Source organism: Prionailurus bengalensis, chromosome E1, assembly GCF_016509475.1.
Source record: "Prionailurus bengalensis isolate Pbe53 chromosome E1, Fcat_Pben_1.1_paternal_pri, whole genome shotgun sequence".
NCBI classification, from domain to species: Eukaryota; Metazoa; Chordata; class Mammalia; order Carnivora; family Felidae; genus Prionailurus; species Prionailurus bengalensis.
This window is the reverse complement of record NC_057347.1, coordinates 49618780-49640489: the sequence shown is the minus strand read 5'-3', so window position 1 is coordinate 49640489 and position 21710 is coordinate 49618780. Positions and strand designations below refer to the sequence as shown.

General features: G+C 40.0%; 1 protein-coding gene across 9 annotated transcripts in view; it reads left to right on the top strand.

Moving 5' to 3' along the window:
* Nucleotides 1-21710, top strand: part of LOC122485824 (ABC-type organic anion transporter ABCA8-like) — a 94703-nt gene that overhangs the window by 24528 nt on the left and 48465 nt on the right. For 6 of the 9 annotated variants that reach the window (XM_043585111.1, XM_043585113.1, XM_043585114.1 and 3 more), the window contains 8 exons: nucleotides 4754-4855; nucleotides 6255-6459; nucleotides 9760-9924; nucleotides 14036-14142; nucleotides 15052-15278; nucleotides 17312-17453; nucleotides 17757-17942; nucleotides 18958-19105. In XM_043585111.1, the coding sequence (XP_043441046.1) occupies nucleotides 4760-4855; nucleotides 6255-6459; nucleotides 9760-9924; nucleotides 14036-14142; nucleotides 15052-15278; nucleotides 17312-17453; nucleotides 17757-17942; nucleotides 18958-19105 (1276 nt within the window). In that variant the 5' untranslated portion in view covers nucleotides 4754-4759. Of the gene's footprint in view, nucleotides 1-4753; nucleotides 4856-6254; nucleotides 6460-9759; nucleotides 9925-14035; nucleotides 14143-15051; nucleotides 15279-17311; nucleotides 17454-17756; nucleotides 17943-18957; nucleotides 19106-21710 lie in introns of those variants that run through there. The other 3 variants (XM_043585116.1, XM_043585117.1, XM_043585118.1) reach the window with 3 other exon arrangements.

The following is a 21710-nucleotide window of genomic DNA, read 5'->3' as shown; positions in this document are numbered from 1 at the left end:
CCAGAATGATAGGGTTTGAAATTCAGCTGAGAGATAATTGTCTGGAAAGTCTCTGTTTGTAAGAGGGTCGTGATAATAAATGATGTGGAGTTTCCACTTGAAAAAGAAAGATATTTTCCTAAGAAAGTCCAAAAATTAGTAGTCATCATTAAAAGAATATAAATATCTTTTATATCTTTGGGACAGGAAAGGAAACATGGTGGGGGGGGGCGTACCTTGATAAACTTCAATAGAAGGTTATTGAGACAGGACTAGAAGCAGACAATAAAACACAATGGAAGATCATCCACAACAAACATTCATACATGACTAAATTCACCTCTTAAAAATATAGTATCTATGAGTTTGAATTTCTAAAAAAATGATGAATCTTTCCTACCTTAATCACACATCTTAAAATTTGGCAAAAGGCTAAAATAAAGAGAAGGATAAAGCGACATGAGGCAAAATATTAAGCTAAAGAAACTTCATGTCCCTATGCTGCTGTCAGAAGTAAAAACAACCTACCATTAAAATAAGAGTAGGGGCACCTGGGGGGCTCGGTTGAGCGTCTGACTTCAGCCCAGGTCACGATTTCACGGTTCGTGAGTTTAAGCCCCGCGTCGGGCTCTGTGCAGACAGCTCGGAGCCTGGAGCCTGCTTCGGATTCTGGGTCTCCCTCTCTCTCAGCCCCACCCCTGCTCATGCTCTGTCTCTCGAAAATAAATAAACAAAAAAAATTAAAAAAATAAAAAGATCAATAGAGCAAGGTTTTATGCACCTAACCACTTAGCCTTTAAATGCACTGACTAGGGGCACCTCGGTGGTTCAGTCAGTTGAGCATCTGTCTGACTTGATTTTGACTCAGGTCATGATGCCAGGGCCAGGGAATTGAGCCCTGGGTCGGGCTCCACGTTCAGCGCAGAGCCTGCTCAAGATTCTCTCTCTCTCTCTTTCTCTCTGTCCCTCTCTCTCTCCCTCTCCCTCCCTCCTTCTCCCCTCCCCCTGTCCCTCTCCCCCACTCACACTTGCTCTCTCTTGCTCTCTAAAATACTAAATAAATAGGGGCGCCTGAGTGGCTCAGTCAATTAAAAATTGGACTTCGGTTCAGGTCATGACCCAACAGTCTGTGTATTTGAGCCCCAGTTTGTATATTTGAGCCTGGGCTTTGTGCTGACAGCTCAGAACCTGGAGCCTGCTTTCAATTTCAATTCTGTCTCCCTCTCTTTTTTTCTTAAACTTTTTAAAATATTTATTATATATTTTTAAGAGAGAGAGAGACAGAGCATGAGCTGGGTAGGGGCAGGAGAGAGGGAGACACAGAATGTGAAGCAGGCTTCAGGCTCTGAGCTGTCAGCACAGAGCCCGATGCAGGGCTTGAACTCATGAATGATGAGATCATGACCTGAGCTAAAGTCACACGCTTAACTGACTGACTCACCCAGGCACCCCTGTCTCCCTCTCTTTCTCTCTGACCCTCCCTGCTTGTCCTCTCTCTCAAAAAAATAAATAAATAGGGGCGCCTGGGTGGCTCAGTCCGTTAAGCGTCTGACTTCAGCTCAGGTCACGATCTCGCGGTCCATGAGTTCGAGCCCCACGTCGGGCTCTGGGCTGATGGCTCAGAGCCTGGAGCCTGCTTCCGATTCTGTGTCTCCCTCTCTCTCTGCCCCTCCCCCGTTCATGCTCTGTCTCTCTCTGTCTCAAAAATAAATAAAACGTTAAAAAAATTTTTTTAATAAATAAATAAATAAAAATAAACAATTTTTTAAAAGTTTAATAAACAAAATAATAAATAAATACACACAGTAAAAAGTAACAGAGGGGCACCTGGGTGGCTCAGTCAATTAAGCATCCAACTTCAGCTCAGGTCATGATCTCACGGTTCATGAGTTTGAGCCCCACATCAGGCTCTCTGCTATCAGCACAAAGCCTGCTTTGGATACTCTGTCTCCTTCTCTCTCTGCCCCTCCCCTGCTCTCTCTCTCTCTCTCTCTCTCAAAAATAAGTAAACATTAAAAAAAATTTTTTTAATGTAACAGAGACACAATAAAAAATTGGCAAGTCCATGATCGGTGGAAAAATTTAATAGAATTCTATCATAAAATGATTGCTCTAGAAAATAACATTCAAAAGGATGCTGAAGGTTCGAAGAACACAATTATGAAAGATACGTACAAAACAAACTAAAGGGTGACATATGACTATTTCAAGCATACATGGAGTATTTCCAAATATTAAAATATGCTGAACCACCAAGGAAGTCTCAAGGAATTTCAATGAAACAATATCTTACAGAGCAGCACTTCCTCAGACTACAGCATGATCAAGTTAGAGACCAAATATTAAAAAACCACTAAAACCAAAGAAATGCAATATTGTAGGGGCTAAGTAGGGGATCCTAAGTAACATATCTTGTCTGTAACTGTATTTACATTTCATAGCAAAACTAAAAAAAAAAAGGCAACAACACACATCAATAAACATTTACGGCTGGGATGTGTGGGGTAGTTTTTAGGTGGTTCTGCTGATCTTGGATAAGCTTGCTCAGATCTCTGGAGTCTGGCTGGCCGTCCTCTGATGTTGGCTACTCTATACTCAGATGACTGGGATGAGTCCCTGTTTCATGTGCTTTTCATCCCAGAGGCTAGCCCAGGTACGCTCTGATAGCAATGGCAGAGCCACAGGAACAAGAAGATAGATTCAAGGTCTCGTAAGGTCTAGGCTCAGAACTGGCACAATTCTGGTAACAGAGTGCTCCCATCCCTCTCTACAGTCAAAGTTACCGTCTGCCTTCAAGGAAGGAACTCCAGAGTTCTCAGACAAAAGGTATGGACAAAAGTAGAGGTGAAGAATTGGAACTTCTATGTTGAATAGGAGTGGTAGGAGTGAGTGCCCTTGTCTTGTTCCTGATCTTAGAGGGAAAGCTTTCAACCTTTCACCATTGAGTTTGATGGCAGCCATGGGCTTGTGGTATATGGCCTTTATCATGCCGAGGTTTATTCTTTCTATGCTTGCTTTTTTGAAAGTTTTTATCATGAAAGGATGCGTATTCTGTGAAATGCTTTGCATCTGTTGAGATGACCATATGATTTTTACTGTTCTACTCGTGTGCTGTATTACATTTATTGATTTGCATATATTGAACCATCCTTGCATCTCGGGGGTGAATCCCATTTGGTTGTGGTGTATGATCTTTTTAATGTGTGGTTGTGTTCAGTTTGCTAAAATCTCGTTGAGGGTTTTTACATCTATGTTCCTTAGGGATATTGGTCTGTAATTTTCTCTTCTTATAGTATCCATATCTGGCATTGGCCTTGGGGTAATGCTGACCTCATAGAATGATTCCGCAAGTATACCCTCCCCTTCAGGTTTTTGAAGTCTTTGAGAAGGACTGGCATTCATTCTTTTTTGAATGTTTGGTAGAATTCAGTGAAGCTGTGTGGTCCTGGGCATTTCTTTTTGGGGAGGTTGTTTAATTTTAATTTTTTATTTTTTTATTTGAGGGAGAGAGGGAGAGTGTGTGCACATGAGTGAGTGAGGGGCAGAGAGAGAGAGAGAGAGAATCTCAAGTAGGCCCCATGCTCAGTGCAGAGCCCACTGTGGGGCTTGATCCCACAATCGTGGGATCATGACCTAAGCCAAAATTAAGAGTTAGATGCTTAACCAACGGAGCCACGAAGGCACCCCTGTTGGGAGGTTTTTGATCACTGATTCGAAGTCCTTCCAGCTTTTCTTTTGTTACTCATTTCTAGTTTCCTATTCTCATGGTCAGAAAAGAAACTTAGTATAATTTCAGTTTGTTGAGACTTGGTTTGTTGCCTGTTGTATGATCTATCCTTGTATCTGTTGGGAGGTCTTGGATATGTGAAAGCATCCTCTGTCTTCCTTGGATGATAGCCTGTCTCTGCTTTGTATCAGCGCTGGATTCCCAAGCAAACCTCAGCAATAACTCACCTTTGCTTAAGAACGGGGGCAGAGAGGTTTCCCACCGCATTCTTAATGGTAGATGGCCATTGCTAACTCCATGCAAGGGTCATGTTGTGTCAAATAAGGTGTGTTTGGATGGATGTTGTTGCAGCCCACGGGATGACAGGGAAGCCTGAATGTCAAGCTATGGGCACAAGGACTGGAGTGCTGTGTCTTTGCAGTAGGAGAGCAGAAGGAAACAAAAGTCTGGGGGAAAGGCTCCAGCTGTCTCAGGCTCCCAGATGCATTACTGCTCTGTGGTCAAGAGCTGTTGGAAACACACAGTGAAACCTGTACCATCCAGATGCTTTGCGCTGGAGCAAATCATTTCCTCTGAGCGCGGGGGGGGGGGGGGGGGGGGGGGGGGGTCACTACATTCTGTAAGAACCAGGAAAATGAACCCCTCTGACACCAAAAAGAAGAGTCTCTTCTTCCCGAAATGCCTCTTCAGTCCTTTCTCCTGACAGTTTTACATCATGGCGGCTGGCAAAGGAAAATATGTCTAGGGCCCACATCCACTTTCACAGAGCGGGCTGCAAAGGATGACTTTTGAGCTGAGAGGCAAGAAAATGATGATGGACACAATGCATGATGAACAAATGAGGGAGTGAAGCGTTTGGACGTGGGAGGAAAAGAAAGCCAGGGCGGCGGGTTATGAAAAGCTAACTTCGGAACTCTCAATTCCTGGCGCTCATGTCTAGCGCTGCAACGATCAGCCTGCTCTGTTTTGATTGTTTGTTTGTGGGGAGATTTCTTCTCATTAAGGCCATTGCATTTACGTGATTGTCTTGTCTTTCTTATTAAACAGGGCAAAATGATTAAGAGGGAGATAAGCGTGTGTCAACAAACATGCGCATTATTATGCAAGAACCTTCTCAAAAAATGGAGAATGAAGAGAGAGCCCTTAATGGTATGCCTGTCCCTTCGTATTTACAGGACGAAAATGTATATTCTTTGGGAAATAGCTATACTTTATCTCCCCTTCCAAAAACAAAACACAACCACCTTTCTGTTGCAGACGAAGCTGTTCCTCAAACTGCAATCTGTCTGCAGACATTTCACTTGACATAGACCCTAAATCGAGGTCTTAAAGCACTGAAGCTGGCCAACAATAGAAAATCCAATAAGTGTTTTAGAAGGCAATGGTCACGGGGCACCTGGGTGGCTCAGTCGGTCGAGCGTCCGACTTCGGCTCAGGTCATGCATGATCTCGCGGTCGGTGGGTTCGAGCCCCGCGTCGGGCTCTGTGCGGACTGCTCGGAGCCTGGAGCCTGCTTTGCATTCTCGGTCTCCCTCTTTCTCTGCCCTTCCCCCACTCATGCTGTCTGTCTCAAAAAAACTTAAAAAAATTTTTAAGTCAGTGGTCACATTTTTGCTAGCGTTCCTAGTCATGAGTCATCAGGTCCAGATGCTGCGATTCTGAAGGCACGGTAAATCAACCCCCGGAAGTAGCTGGCGGGTATTTTCGGTTTTGAATCTCTTTCTCTTTTTAAAAGTGCATTATTCTCTTCAAACAAGTGGAAAACTTGGAAATGCCATTAGTGCCAAGAACAAAATTAGTATTAGCCCCTATAATTCTACCATACAACAAAAATCCTGGTTAAACTCCAGGGTCTTTTTTTTTTTTTTTTTAATTTTTTTTTTCAATGTTTATTTATTTTTGGGACAGAGAGAGACAGAGCATGAACGGGGGAGGGGCAGAGAGAGAGGGAGACACAGAATCGGAAACAGGCTCCAGGCTCTGAGCCATCAGCCCAGAGCCTGACGCGGGGCTCGAACTCACGGACCGCGAGATCGTGACCTGGCTGAAGTCGGACGCTTAACCGACTGCGCCACCCAGGCGCCCCACCAGGGTCTTTTTAAAATCAGGTAGTTACAGCTTCTCCGGTTGCCTGAATCGTATGGAGTTTCCAATACCAGACTCTTGCCTTGTAGCCAATGTATTATTGCTAAGGAAGAGGTGCCCTCGAACCGTCTCATGTAACGCTAGGCTTTGAGCAGAATCAGATACAGCGTGAGTAGTTCCTGCCCACTGGTAAAAATGTATGATAGGTCGCCACTGTTGTGTCTCATACGTCCATGATCAGTGCCTGCTTTAGACTGGTGCTGTGGATCAATACATTTGAATTCCTACGAATAACTCAATGGAATTAGACTGCTGACATTTGTAAGGTACATATTTTAAACAGTTCCTAATGTGGCATACATTGAGATCAGAAAGATGAATGAGACAAACTGTATGCCCAAATGATTGTGGATAACTGATTCAAACTCATAATTTTCTTTATTCTTTGTCTTGGATTGTGTAGGAATGGCTAAGCTCATTGCTCCTACTGCTTTTTTTGTATGAATATCCTATTTATCATGAAGCTCATGATTTTTCTTCACTGCCCTCCATGGAGCTGGGACCAGTAGGTTCATTCAATGATACTACATTTGCTATTGCATTCACACCGGTCACCAACGTAACCCAGCAGATCATGGACAAAGTAGCCTTAGCCTCCTTCATGAAAGGTGAGTTTTCTGGCAACCAAAGAGAAATATTTCTGATGGCAATATTTGGTTCAAGTGACTTTAGATGCGTGCATTTAATTTGCATTTCAGTGGATAAACCACGTTACTTGTCAGATTTTCTAGATTATGTGAAATTGGAGTGCACAGTCTCTCAAGAGAGAACTCTTGATCTTGCATAGGATTTGGGGAAGCATGGAATATAGAGTTTGGCAGACTTTGAAAAGCCGGAGTGTTAAGGAAATCGTTGACATTGCCGTGGAAGCATTATTACTAAAATGAGGCTCTCCCTCCAGCGTTTGCTTGTGATGAGTGACAAAAACAGCTAGTCTTTCCTTGAGTTTGATTATAGGAATTCTTTCTCCACCTTTTTACTACCAAAAAACAGCTTTACTATATTTGAGGATTCTATGGAGGAGTGAGTATTCATTGTGTGTTTCAGATTTCCACGCTTCCGTGTTAAGATACTTATCAATGAAAAATAAGAGTAAATATGTGGATCCTGAGAAACTTAACAGAAACCCATGGGGGAGGGGAAGGAAAAAAAAAAGAGGTTAGAGTGGGAGACAGCCAAAGCATAAGAGACTCTTAAAAACTGAGAACAAACTGAGGGTTGATGGGGGGTGAGAGGGAGGGGAGGGGAGGTGATGGGTATTGAAGAGGGCATCTTTTGGGATGAGCACTGGGTGTTGTATGGAAACCAATTTGGCGATAAATTTCGTATATTAAAAAAAGAAAAAAGAAAAATAAGAGTATTATTACTGTCAGGATCACTTCCCTGAAAACTAATTTTTTTAAATCAGAGGAGAAGCAGCCTGGTGCAGAGGCAAGAGCACTAGTCTTAGAGTCAAAGAACGCTTGACTAAAAGTGTTTCTATGACTGGGTTTGCATTGCGTTTTGCAAGTCATCAACTTCTCTGAGCCACATTATCACCATAGTCAAGATACGATAAACAATGCTATGGTTTTCATGACTATTTCAGTTGAGGACGAGAGAATCCCAATTCAGCTTGTCTCAAAAAAAAGGGGGGTGCTAGACGCTTAAAGGAAAAGAGTACGGATAGAGATGTGTCAACAACAAAGGAAGAAATACGTCTCCAATTCTTAGGTCTGTAGTATTGTGTGCTGGCCTCATTCTCAGGTTGGCTCCCCCCAAACAGAAGCTGACTTAGTCTGTAGAATCTCCAGATTTAAGCCCTACCACAAACAACCCCTGTGAAAAGCGTACAGAACAGTTCAAAATAATTTCAGAGATTAGACCCGTTGGAAAAATGGTTACTGTGGATTAATGTTGGTCTCGGTCCACCAAGAACTAATCTCATTGGATAGAAGAATATACTATTGTCATTGCCCGTTGGCTGGCTTCCTACGTCACTTTGCAAACCACATCCAAAACACGTGGTATGTGAGTGGGAGAGTGGCAGTATCCCAGATGAATTTTGGAGTGTTTACTAGAAGGGGGACTGAATGTCAGGCAACTAAAAACAATTCTTTGCAAATATAAATGCATACCTCCAAGGGGAATCTATGGTGATTGCCTTATAATTGTGAGTTGAGTTATAATTTAAAAATGGATCAGAGCTTGCACAACTTTGTGAATATGCTAGAAATCATGAAGTTGTACAGTTTAAAGGATGAATTTTGTGTTCTATGAATTATATCTCAATTTTTAAAAAGAACATAAAAATCTGCCATGGAAGGTACTTCATGTTAATTTTGAACACCATAACTCTCCACCACAAGTATTACTGTGAGGAGAACTTTTGGGTCTTTTTCTGCCCAGTCCCTGGAAATCCATAAAATGTCTCTTCTCTTTGTCACCTTACGTCCATGATGCTGGTACAGCTTATGTAACCATTAATTTTGGCTTGGATTCTGACTCCTTAACTGTATTGAGTATCCAGAAGTCCACCTGTCTGTAATCTATATTTGGAGGTTCTGTGGTCACAGTTCCCAAATTATGTTGGGCTTTTCCTTCCTGTCCATGCTTCGCTGCACACTTCCAGGACAGGTGGATGGTTTACAGCCAAACTTGTTTTCCCATCACGCTTCACCAACCACCTCCGCCTTACTTCCCTCCAAATTGGAATGTTTACACTGTGCATCTCGCCTGCAAACACTGACCCCACTTCTGATTCAAGATCATAGCCTGATCGCTCTCCACCTAAGGTGTAGTCTCCTTGTCTATCCCAACACATGTTTGCCTTGGTTCACAGATGTCCTCCTAGGAAGTCACAACGCTATGAATTTGTGCCTCTCAGCAACACCCTGGTTCAAAGTCCCCTGCAACAGTTAATAAATATTCATTAAATGACTACTGCGCACAGGGTCTTTACATCAAGTTTATCTTTACAATGAACGCGTTGTTATCTTTGTGTCATAAATAGTGTAACTAAAATTGTAAATATTCATTAAATGCTATCGTGTGCTAGATTTTTATAGAGACTTTATTCTGTAGTAATAGAATATGATTCTATCATATTGTTATTATGTATTTTACTTTTTTATACTCTAGTAATATTCTGCACTACTAAAAATAGATATTATTATGTTTATTTTACAAACAGTGGAGATTGAGTAATAAAGGTTATGTGACTTGCTCAGGATCACATGAGTTTAAGGAATAGATTCCAGGGAAAAAAAAGTAGTTTTATCAAAATACATGCTGCCTTCTTTTTTGACGTCATCTTCAACACTCCCATTCAACCCAGGACTCTCCTTGTATTCCTTCTCATCTTTTCAGTCTTAATGAGACATCTGTATGGTGTTGAATACACTATCTGCAGAAAAGAGGAATTATTTTAGTGATGTCAACATAGTCGACATATTTTTTTAAATTTCTCACTCTTGTTTTTAGTCTATTTAGCATACTGTCAGGATTATTAAAGGAAAAAGAATTTTTATAATCATTTCTACCTGCTGTAAACCAGAGACTAAGCCAGAGACTAACTGTGATTTAAAAAAAAGATATATGCATGTGTTTACTACCATTGGAGATTTATTGCAAAGCTAATTCTTATGTGAATAGTTTAATTGGAATGGAGTAATATTGTACGTGATTGAAATTGGTTCAAGAACTACAAATGAAAATAAAATAACTAATTTTCATGGAGTCCTTCCGAATGTGTCTAGATGAACGTTAGCAATGTCTGTTCCCAAATTTTACTCCTCCTGACTTACTCAACGGTGATATTTGATTTTGTTTTATTTCCGGTGAAAGCTCTAATAAGCAATTTAACATGGCCTCCTAAAGTTGATCTCTTGTAATTTACTAATCAATATATTCCTTTCTTGTAATGGCAGATAGAGAAGTCTTGGGACTGTCCAGTGAAGAAGATATTCAAGAATTAATGACACATTATCTTGCAGAAATAATACAAGTCAGCTTTTCTAATACATTCTCGTATCATTTGAAATTCTCGCTGGGATACAGAATCCCAACAATCAAGGAACACAGGGAACATACAGGTAACTAGCTAGCTACCCAGTTCCACTGCTCTCGATTACAATTATGTTATAGGCTGTACATGGGAACATATGTTAGCACAGCAAATTTAAAAACCCCTGCCTGTGATGTGATGTCAGTAGGATAATCAACACATTTTAAAAATGTATAGTGGTTTTGGGGTTTATTAATGTCCTGTATTAGATGGTTATTATATATGGTTATACATATGTGCATGTATTTATACGTGTATTGTACACATGTATTATATGTACGTGTATTATACACATGTGTTATACGCATGTATTATATGTACATATATCCATATGTACATATACACATATATGTACATTATATACACATGTATTATATGTACGTATATATTTACACAGATACATGTATATGTATACACATGCATGTATATGTATACATATCTATTATATGTAATATGCAGTTGTAATATATTAATTTTAAAGGAAAGTATATTTTTTTATGGGTAAAATAGAATAAACTTCTCTTCAAGTGTCTGAGTAAGTTTATTCTTGAGGGCCCAAAATGAAGAAGTCACCAAATCCAAACTGATTGATTATTATTAATACTGTATGGTTTTGCCAGTCTCAGTAACGAAGAGATTTAGGTTTTAGCTGCATGAGGAGAGGTGAGAAGATCTGGGGTTTAAATGAGATGAAAATTTCTATATTAATGTGGAACTTGAGGAGACTCTATACTCAGTGAAGAAGTGGACAAGAAAAAAAGCCAAGATGGTCTTTAAAAGAGTGAAATTATAAGTAATTAACACAGTATGCTATTGCCATAGTAAAAGACCAATGAAACAGAAGGAAACCTGGAAAAGTCTCACCTAAACATGAAAACTAACATATGACTGAGAAGACATTGTGATCAGTGCTGGGAAAATTCTCTCTCCATAAAGAATAAAATGAAATTATCTCATACTTAACAGTCAATTCCAAGTACAGAACTCAATGGAAAACAAATTACTATAAACTGTCTAGAAGTCAATATAGGAGAGTATATTTTTAACTGTTGGATAAAATAGAATTCTTAAAGCAAAAAATGCATCAACTACAAAAGAAAAGACGGCTAAATTCAACTAGATAAAAATTAAAGAATTACCGTCACCAAAAGACCTCAGAGAGAGAGTGAAAAGTAAAGGCAAAACTTGTGATGAAATGTTTATACAAATAAAACTAACAATGGGGCACCTGGGTGGCTCCGTCGGTTAAGCATCTGACTTCGGCTCAGGTCATGATCTGTGGTTTTTGAGTTCGAGCACTGTGTCGGGCTCTGTGCTGACAGCTCGGAGCCTAGAGCCTGCTTCAGATTCTGTGTCTCCCTCTCTCTCTGCCCCTCCCCTGCTCACGCTCTGTGTCTATCTCTCAATAATAAATAAAACGTTTAAAAAAAATTTTTTTTAAAACAAATAAAACTAACAAAAGGTCAATAACCAGAACATAGAAAGATTTTCTTTGGATGAATAAGGGGGAAAAAAACGTAGAAATAGGAAAGAAGTGAAAGATATAAATAGGAACTTTGTAGAAGGAGAAACACAGATCCAGAATAAACACATGGACAGATGTTTACCTGCATTAGCATTCAGGCAAATGCATTGTGAAACCACGTTTAACCAGATTGGCAAAGAACAGTAAATAGAACAATACAAAGTATTGACAAGGATCTGTAACAAAGAAAATCCAATTGTTATAAAGTATTTTAATTCCACAAAAATTGAGAACTTTTATTATTACTTTGAAGATGTGTATAACCTGTAACCCAGCATCATAGGAATTTTATTAGGGAAAATCTCATGCCTATTGAAGATTTGCAGCCTATTCTCCTCTCCTTCCTGAGGGCATAGAATAATTGTTTTTAGCTATAATTAGATACCTAGACTCAAAGCATTGAAAAGCAGATGTGAGTTCTCTACAACCTTTCCTCACATACTTCTGCAAGCTAGATAGAAACTCTGTCACCTTGGGACCCTTAGATGTGAAACAGAGGACCTTGCACCCCTCCTTCCAAAGATCTGTGCTGAATCTATAGCCTGAGAAGTAAACTTTTGCTGTGAAAAGACATTGAGATCTGAGGGTTGTTTGTTACTAGGCATATTGTAGACTATCCTGACTGATACACACATATTATGAGAAGACATATATAAGGACTTTCATAGCAGTAACCTTTTTTTTTTCTTTGCAATAGTAAAAAGAAAAAAAAAAACCTAACCAAATTATCAATAAGAGAATGGATAAATACATTGAATTATTTTCTTTCAATGTGGTTCTACACAATCATAAGAAGAAAAAATAAGGCCATAAATTTCAAAATCATAATATAGAATAAATGAAACAAAATACAGAACGATCACTGTAATGAGATGCAAGATATAAATAATTTTTAAAAAATTAATATTTATTTTTTTGAGAGAGAGAGAGACAGATTGCTAGTAGGGGAGGGGCAGAGAGAGAGAGGGGGAGACCCAGAATCGAAAGCAGGCTCCAGCCTCTGGCTGCCAGCATAGAGCCCAATGCAGGGCTTGAACTCACGGGCCATGAGATCATGACCTGAGCAGAAGTCAGACATTTAACCGACTGTGCCACCCAGATGCCCCAAAAGTTTTAAATTACATGTATAGTTTTGAGATACATTGTAAAAGCTTAAAGCCATACGTGAACACAAAGTTCAGGAAAGCAGTGAGCCAATTAGGAACTCGGTGCTGGGAAAAGCAATTAGATCCTAGGCAATATACTGGGGTTTGCAATTGTATTTGTAATGATTTGTTTATTTTTAAAATTTGGCCACGGGTACCTATGTGTTCATCACTTTAGGCCTGAACTATTTTGAAATGATTTTTAAACGGTTAAAATTTTAATGAAACTCACACATAATTCCAATATTCAATTTTAATTTTTCATATTAAATAATGTCTCTTTTTTTAAGTGTTTATTTAGTTTTGACACAGAAAGAGAGACACAAAATCCAAAGTAGGCTCCAGGCTCCAGGCTCTAAGCTGTCAGCGCAGAACCCAATGCAGGGTTCAAACTCACAAACTGTGAGATCATGACCCAAGCCGAAGTCAGACGCTTAAGTGACTAAGCCACCCAGGTGCCCCATAAATAGTGTCTCTTTAATGCAGTTTCATACTCAATGGACTGATCGGCTTTTTTTTCTTTTTCTTTTTCTTTTTTTTTTTTTTTTTTGGTAAGAGTTTTTTCTTCAAAAGATGTTCCGATTGACATGATTTAAACATAGTAGGTCATGCCCTCCAAACTCCCAGTTGCTCATTACTGCCTGTGGTGTATTTAATGCTAGGCAAAGCTTTAGTTCTCAATCCGTATGAGACCTACTAATCTTCGGAAACACAAAAAGATTTTGTTTTGACAATACAAAATCGTGAAGAGAAGAGCTCAACAAGATTCTTTTTTTTTTTAATTTTTTAATGTTTAGTTTTGAGAGAGAGAGAGCACAGGGGAGGGGCAGAGAGACAGAGGGAGACACAGAGTCTGAAACAGGCTCAAGGCTCTGAGATGTCATTACAGAGCTGATGCAGGGCTTGAACTCACAAACCACGAGATCGTGACCTGAGCTGAAGTCAGACACTTAAGTGACTTGGCCACCCAGGTACCCCCTCAACAAGATTCTCGATGGGTGAAGAAGCACGGAAGGTAGTGGAAGAAAGCATGGTGAATTCTCATTTAATGCAGAATGTTCCCTACAAGGACTCTACCTGCCCTGCTTTGAGAATCATTACTCCCATTTATATTTTCTTTTTTTTTTTATTTTTTTTATTCTTTATTTTTGACAGAGAGAGACAGTTAGACAGAGTATGAGTGGGAGAGGAACAGAGAGAGAGGGAGGGAGATACAGAATCCGAAGCGGGATCCAGGCTCTGAGCTGTCAGCACAGAGCCCAATGCGGGGCTTGAAATCACAAGTTGCAAGATCATGACCTGAGCCGAAGTCAGACACTTAACCGACTGAGCCACCCAGGCGCCCCCCCCCCCCATTTATATTTTCTTAGGCTTTGAGTCAAAATAACATTTGGAATCTGTAGCCATTGTAAAGTGCACTGTCTCCTACGATCCGAGCTGAAACCATCCATCATCTTTTTTCCTTAAAGGTCATTGTTTTGAAATGAGTACTGAAGAGGTTAGCTGCCAAGTTTCACAATACTGGGAAAAAGGTTTTCTGGCTCTTCAAGCCGCTATCAATGCTGCTATTATAGAAGTGAGTACAAATGTTCCCAGCTAACTAACGTTCCATGCAGATTAACGGTATGAGAAGCCTCAAAAGTTTCATGGAAGAATACAGAAATGGGTAGCCTTATTCTTTCGCTTGATCACTGGTTTCGTTTTCTTTTCTTTTTTTTTTTCCTAAGTTTTATTTATTTATTTTTGAGACAGAGTATGTGTGTGCAAGCGGGGGGAGGGGCAGAGAGACAGTGAGACAGAGAGAATCCCGAGAAACCCAGGAGGGAATCCCACACTAACAGCATGGAGCCCAATGAGGGACTCGAACCCGCAAGCTGTGAGATCATGACCTGAGCCGAAATCAAGAGCCTGATGCTCAACTGACTGAGCCACCCAGGTGCTCTGATCACTGGTTTCTTTAGATCGAAGTGTATTTAAGTTGATATGCCATGGGGGCAATAGACATACATGGAAGAGAAATTTTCTCTCCCAAGGACTCAACCTTGTCAGGAAGCCGGGCATTTAATAAGAATCTTAGTAGAATGGGAGAAGGAGATATGAAGAAAGTCCTCTGTAAGTAAACAAGCAAAACCTCTCAGCCTAGAATGCCATGGAAGAAGTCCTAATCGAAGTAACATTAAAACTGAAGCTTAAGGTAAGATGTGCCAGGTATGTAAGGTCATAAAGGCACTTCAAGCACGTTGTAGGGCAGTGTTAGGCGGGGAGGTGATAAAACACACAGTAAATTTGGAGACCTGTGAGAACCTCAGAATGCCTGGAATCAAGGCTCCAAGTGGGCCAGTGGTGGAAGAAGGGAGTAAAAAGTTAGGCTAGCGTCACAGCCAGACCGACCAGTTACGTATTCAGAGGAAAACAGACGATGGAAAAGGAACTGAACGTGCTATCCATTAAAATACAAATTTTGTTTACTGATGTATTTCCTCAGACCACAACAAATCATTCAGTAATGGAGGAATTGATGTCTGTCACTGGAAAAAATATGAAGATACATCCTTTTGTTTATCAAGGAGGTGTTGCCACTGATTTCTTCATTTTCTTCTGCATCATTTCCTTTTCCTCGTTCATTTATTATGCATCTATTAACGTCACAAGGGAGAGGAAGAAGATGAAGGGCTTGATGAGAATGATGGGTCTTCGAGATTCGGCATTCTGGTGAGTAAAGTGTAGCACAAATGAGTGAATGTCGGGATTCGGGGAAAGTGGGCTTCTTCAAAGCATCAGCACTCAAACTTAATGATTTTCCAGCTCTTCCCTATGAATGGGGTAAATTCTCCTTGATGTAATGCTTGTCAGGATAAGGCTGTGGATTACTAGGCTTTTTGGACTGAAGAAGAAACATCAGGGTTGGGTTTGTGAGGTGTCTGTGAGGTAGAAATAGTGAGGGACGGCCGTTGAGTCTACTGGTAAGAGACTCAAGGTAGAAATGGTACATTTGGGTATCTAAGCCAGGCGGCCGTGGAAGTCAAGCCAGGATGATACTGAAAGGGGAAAAAAGAAGTCAAGGATTAGAGCTCTCTTGAGACTGAAGATCTAGCATGATGGATATATTTGAGGGAACAAGTCAGCTGTATGAGATGGCGAATAGGGGCTGTGTAGTTTGAATTTAAAATCTTGGAAGCTGGGTAATTGCAAGGATGGACAAAGCCCTGTGTTGAGAGAGAACCTGAGCATGACTGAAAAAGCATAGACGTGATGTTCATCACGAGGGGAAGGTAAAATAACAGAGACACTAGGAGGCCAGGCGGAATATGGGAAGGGCGACAAATTTGGAATCTGGAAGAAAATCCTATGGATTAATATTGAACTCTTTTTTAAGTAAGTTTGTTTATTTTGAGAGAAAGAGAGCATGCGAGCAAGGGAGGAGGAGAGAGAGAGAGAGCCTGATGCCGGGCTTGAACTCCATACCGTGAGATCATGACCTGAGCCGAAACCAAGAGTCTGATGCTTAACCGAGCCACCCAGGCACCCCTATTGAACTCTTCATTGAGTTAATATTGGAGGGAAGTATGGCCAAGCAGTGAAATCTAATGACTCTAGAGCGCGATGCCTGGACTTGAAACATAGTTACTTGACATCTTTGTTCAGTAGGTTCTTTGTGTATAAAATGAAGGAAATAATGGTGTTTCTGCGTAGAGCTGTGGTGGGCATAACGTGATTCGATATTTGCTAAGTTTGTAAAACACGGTCCAGCATGGAGTAATTGCTATATGTGTGGGCTATTATTTTGTTGGTTTTGCTGCTATCTTTGTCTTTTATTATTTCATTATATCCTTCAAAGAATATTAATCCACGTGAGAAAAGAATTGAAGAAAGGAAAGTGAACTATCCTAGCTTAACAGTAAATGGATGGAGTTAGAGACCAAGTATGTAGACTTTTTGGTGTACGCATCCAGAGAAAGAAGAAAGCTTCCGCAAAAAGAGAAAGTGACAGCACTGCACAGAAGGAGGAATTTTTTTTAACTCTGAGGAAATTCATAAAGCTCCTCACCCCTAGACAGGTCCCAGAGAGTAGAAAAGATCTGAGATTCAGGGCGCCTGGGTGGCTCAGTCAGTTAAGCATCCAGCTCCTGATTTCGGGTCAGGTCATGATCTCACAGTTCATGAGTTCAAGCCCCGTGTTGGGTTCTGTGCTGACAGCGCGGAGCCTGCTTGGGATTCTGTCTCTCCCTCTCTTTCTCAAAGTAAATAAATAAACTAAACCAAAAAAAAAAAAAAAAAAAAGATCTGAGATGCATGGAGGGGTTACTCTGTACTAGGACAGGGTCCTGCATAGACATGACTTCATTGATCTAATACTGTAATATTACTCCTATTGTCTAGAGCAGTAACAAAACAATGAGGGGTTACAAAGTTTGCCCGAGGTCACAGAGTATGACTACAGCAGAGAAAAATGTTTGAACCAAAATCAATCAGACTGGAAGACTATTTTCTCCTTTTCTCCACAATGCTACGTGTGTGTGCATGTATTTATGGGTGTGTATTTATGAAATTAATTTTAGGAAGACGAATATTCCTAATTCCTAAAGAATTCTTCCCAACACATTTTCCTTGTATTTACATATCCTAAAATTCAATAAATATCTACCGAAAGGATGAGTGAATCAATGAATAATGTTAGCATCGATCCCAGGTCCTCCTTTCAATGAAACAGGAAATACTAAAATAAAATCTTGTTTCCACATTAGGCTCTCCTGGGGTTTACTCTATGCCGTCTTCATCTTCATTATGGCCCTTTTCTTGGCACTTGTTATAAAATCTGTCCAGTTTGTCATTCTGACTGGCTTCGTGGCGATCTTTATCCTTTTTTTCCTCTATGGACTGTCTCTGGTGAGTTGGTGAACTAAATTGCTTTCCATTCAACTCTGACCCTAAGGATCAAGTGTTGGTTTCCAATTAGGTTAATTATTCTCCATGTCCCTTTCATCACTGTCTGCTATTTGCCTGAGAACATCTACATGTGTGACCTATAGTGTTTTGTAATGCCAGCTTATAGTGCAATTTGTAGAGAATAGTTTTATATTATAGATAAAAAAGATGTAACTCTAATTTTGTGTATTAAATCCTTTATTTTGTTATGCTAATGATAATCCTTAGAGAAATGTCAAGCAAATGGATCTTCTCTCATTTTAGATAGCTTTGGCTTTTCTCATGAGCGTCTTGGTAAAGAAATCTTTCCTCACTGGTCTGGTCGTGTTCCTTCTTACCGTCTTTTGGGGGAGTTTGGGATTTACGGCATTGTACAGGCACCTTCCTACATCCTTGGAGTGGATTTTAAGTTTTCTGAGCCCCTTTGCCTTCACGCTTGGAATGGCCCAGGTGAGAAACAGTCTGATTGTTTATTGATGGCATTTCCTAAGCATCTTTCCCCTCTGGAATTCAGTTGTCTATCGTCTCTATGATGAGCATTGTAAGATTTAAAGCCCCAGTGCACAACACTTGGAAATTGCAAAGGTGAACTTGTAAAGCTTTGGATACACTGAGCTCAGCAAAATAAGCCATTTGGTGAGTGAAAAAATGGAAGATCAATATATAATTCATTAGAGACAATCTAAAGCATTTCCTTTGACTATTAATTAAATATGTATCTGATGCTGCAAATCTAAGTCTAAATCGTTATTCCAGTTTGTACTTTGACTTAGTAATTGAATAGCTTAGTGATTGATGGTCCAAAGCACCATGTAAAAGAAAATTAAAAGTTAAAAAACCTCTTGAAAATACATGAATTGACCAGTGAATTACGTTTCTGCTCATCAAATGTCCTTTGTCTTTATCTGATTCTCACCGTGAACTCACTTTGCTGTCCCTCCAATTAAATGGCAATGTTGATCATTACATACATGATTCTTAAGGAAAGGATTATTAATTATAGAAGACCCATTAACTTGAACATTATAGACAAGCCCACTTTTTCCACTGGTTCTCCTTAAACACACCAATTTTTTTGTGTGGGTTTCTTTTTTTTTTCCCCCCAAGAGCATGAACTCCTTCTCCTGTAGTAATTTTCGAGCAGGACCATACCTTTGTCCTATTTGGTAAAAATTTATCTAAGGTTAAGCTCAAATGTCATTTTTTCCCATACTTCCCTCCCTCCTCCTAATGCTCCATTTTCACTTGGTACATAGTTGAATCACAGTAATTACTAAATTTCGTTATACTTGGTCACACGCCTATGCCTTCCAAAGGTTTGAGAATTTTAACGTATGCAGTTTCATTCAACTTTGTACTCCCAGGATAGGGCAAAAAGTAGCTATTTTATATTTCTGCCAAACTGAACTGTTCAAAATTTATCATCAACCTAAGTTCCTTAAATTAATTTCTTTTTAATTTTCAGCTCTTACGTTTGGAGAATGACTTGAATTCTAATGCATTTCCTGATCCATCAGACTATTCAAATCTGATCGTAGCAACAAATTTCATGTTGGCTTTTGATCTTTTCCTCTATATGGCACTGACGATTTATTTTGAGAAAATTTTGCCAAGTGAGTAGTGACACAACGAACATTGTTTCCTAAAACAAATCTCCTAACACACGTGTTATTTATATTTGAAAAACTATTTGGGGCATCAACAGGAAGGAAATAAACAAGGTCGTTGCCAATGGCCCAATTAGTTATTTCTTGCTACTTGACTGGTCAGAACTACAGCTTAAATTTTGTTTATAGGATCACTGATCTTTGAACTCCACTATGGTTTAAGCTTATAGTTTGTTTCTTTTTAAAGACTTGCTTAGAAAGCTATTTCCTAAATGGGTCTGGCATGATACTCACTTAGCTCAGCAGTTCTTAGCCCTGGCTGTATGTAAAAAGGACCTTGAGAACTTAAAAAATACCAAGCACAATTCAACTCTGAGAGATTCTGATTCAGTTCACCAGTGGTGGGACCAGGGCATCTATATTTTTAAAAATCTGCCCAGAGTGTCACAATAGGGAAGTCAGTAGGTCGTAAATTTTTATTTTTATCACCTTGCAAGTTAAAAGAACATGAGTTCATAAAAGCAATGATCTGTGTTATTCACAGAGGCAGCAAAGCACCCACCCCAGTATCTGACGCACACAAGGGACTCATAAATAGTTGGGGTCGAAATGCTAGCTCATTTTCTTCTCCCTCCTTTTATAGTCAGTCACAGGCGGGGTTTGTGTCTTGCACCTGTGCATCTGCTGTTCAAAACTGAATGCCAAGGCTTTCTTCACCCCACATAATCCAGCATTCCCACTTGTGGTTGCATATCCAAAAGAAAGAAAATCACTCTCTGCACTCCTGCGCACATTGCGGCCATTATTCACAGTAACCAAGATATGGGAACAACCTAAGTATCCATCAGCAGGGGAATGGATAAAGAAAATGTGAGATATAGGGAATCTTACTTAGTCTTTAGGAAAGAAGGAAATTCTGCCATTTGCAGCAACGTGGATGAACCTTATGGAGGACATTATGCTCGGTGAAAGAAAGCAGACACAGAAAGACAAACACTGCATGATCTAATTTATACGTGACATCTAAAGAAGTCAAAAGAATGGTACCAGAGAATAAAATGATGGTTACCGAGGGCTGGGGGAGTAGGAGGAATGGGAGATGATAGTCACGGGGTACAAACTCTCAGGTATAACATGACTAAGTTCTGGACACCTAACATACACTGTGGTGACTGTAGTTAATAATAATGTATTGTATGCTTGGAATTTGCTAAGATAATAGGTCTCAAGTATTTTCAGGACACACACACACACACACACACAAGCACGCAGAAAAAATGATAACCATGTGACGTGATGATATGTTAATTAGCTCGATGGTGGTAATACCTCACAATGTATGCACATATCAAAACATCACATTGTATATGTATGCAATTTTTATTTGTCAATCATACTTCAATAAAGCTGCAAAAATTATGAAAGTTACTAATGAGATCAACACATCGAATAGGTTTTTAAAAAGTCAAGGGGGTTGCCTGGGAGGCTCAGTAAGTGAAGCGTCCAACTCTTAATTTGGGCTCAGGTCACGATCTCGTGGTTTCATGGGTTTGAGCCCCATGTCGGGCTCTGCACTAACAGTGAGGGGCCTGCTTGGGATTCTCTCTCTCCCTCTCTGCCCCTCCCCCGCATGCACTGTCTCTCTCTTTTATTTTATTTATTTATTTATTTATTTATTTATTTTTTAACGTTTATTTGTTTTTTGAGACAGAGAGAGACAGAGCATGAATGGGGGAGGGTCAGACAGAGGGAGACACAGAATCGGAAGCAGGCTCCAGGCTCTGAGCCATCAGCCCAGAGCCCAACGCGGGGCTTGAACTCACGGACCGCGAGATCGTGACCTGAGCTGAAGTCGGACACTTAACCGCCTGAGCCACCCAGGCGCCCCTGTCTCTCTCTTTTAAAAAGTCCAGGATTAACCACTTGTACAAAGGGACAAAGGGGAAAGAATGAGGGCAAAGGTGCAGAGAAACATCTGGAGGCAGTGAATTGATCATGTTGTTGCTCTTGGATAATCCCTTAATAACAATAACTGTCTCTGCCCTTTAGAAGAGTCCAGAAGAGTAGATGCCAGGATCTACAATTTTGGCTGAAACATTTGTAAGATGGTTAGAATTATTTGCATCATCATTCATTAAGCCTGAATGTCAGCCTGAATCCAAATGGTGGCTTTGTTCAAAATTCTTTTAAAGATAAGAAATATGAAGGAGAGAAAGGAAAACTAACTGGCTAAAATGACAGAATTCTGTAATGGTAAATCTGGTGTAGAACAAACCCAGTACAGCTACGTGCTTTCGTTGGTTAGATTTCCTAATCAAAGGAAAGAGATACGATTAATTATATATCAAATGGCAGGTGAATAGAGAGTGTTCGGTCAATATTGAATGAACGAATGAATGACAACACGTGAAAAGTGCACATAATTTGAAAGCCCATCATCATTACACTGGAGGTCCCTTGCAGAATATTAGGGAAATACAATTTTTGTATTTCATAATGTCTCCTAACACGTAGGGAACCGGAGGTGATAATTAAATGCAAATACACTGTGGATTCATTTCCAGAAAGAGGTTCGTGAATAGTAAATTTGCTTCAGAGGAAAGTTATTATC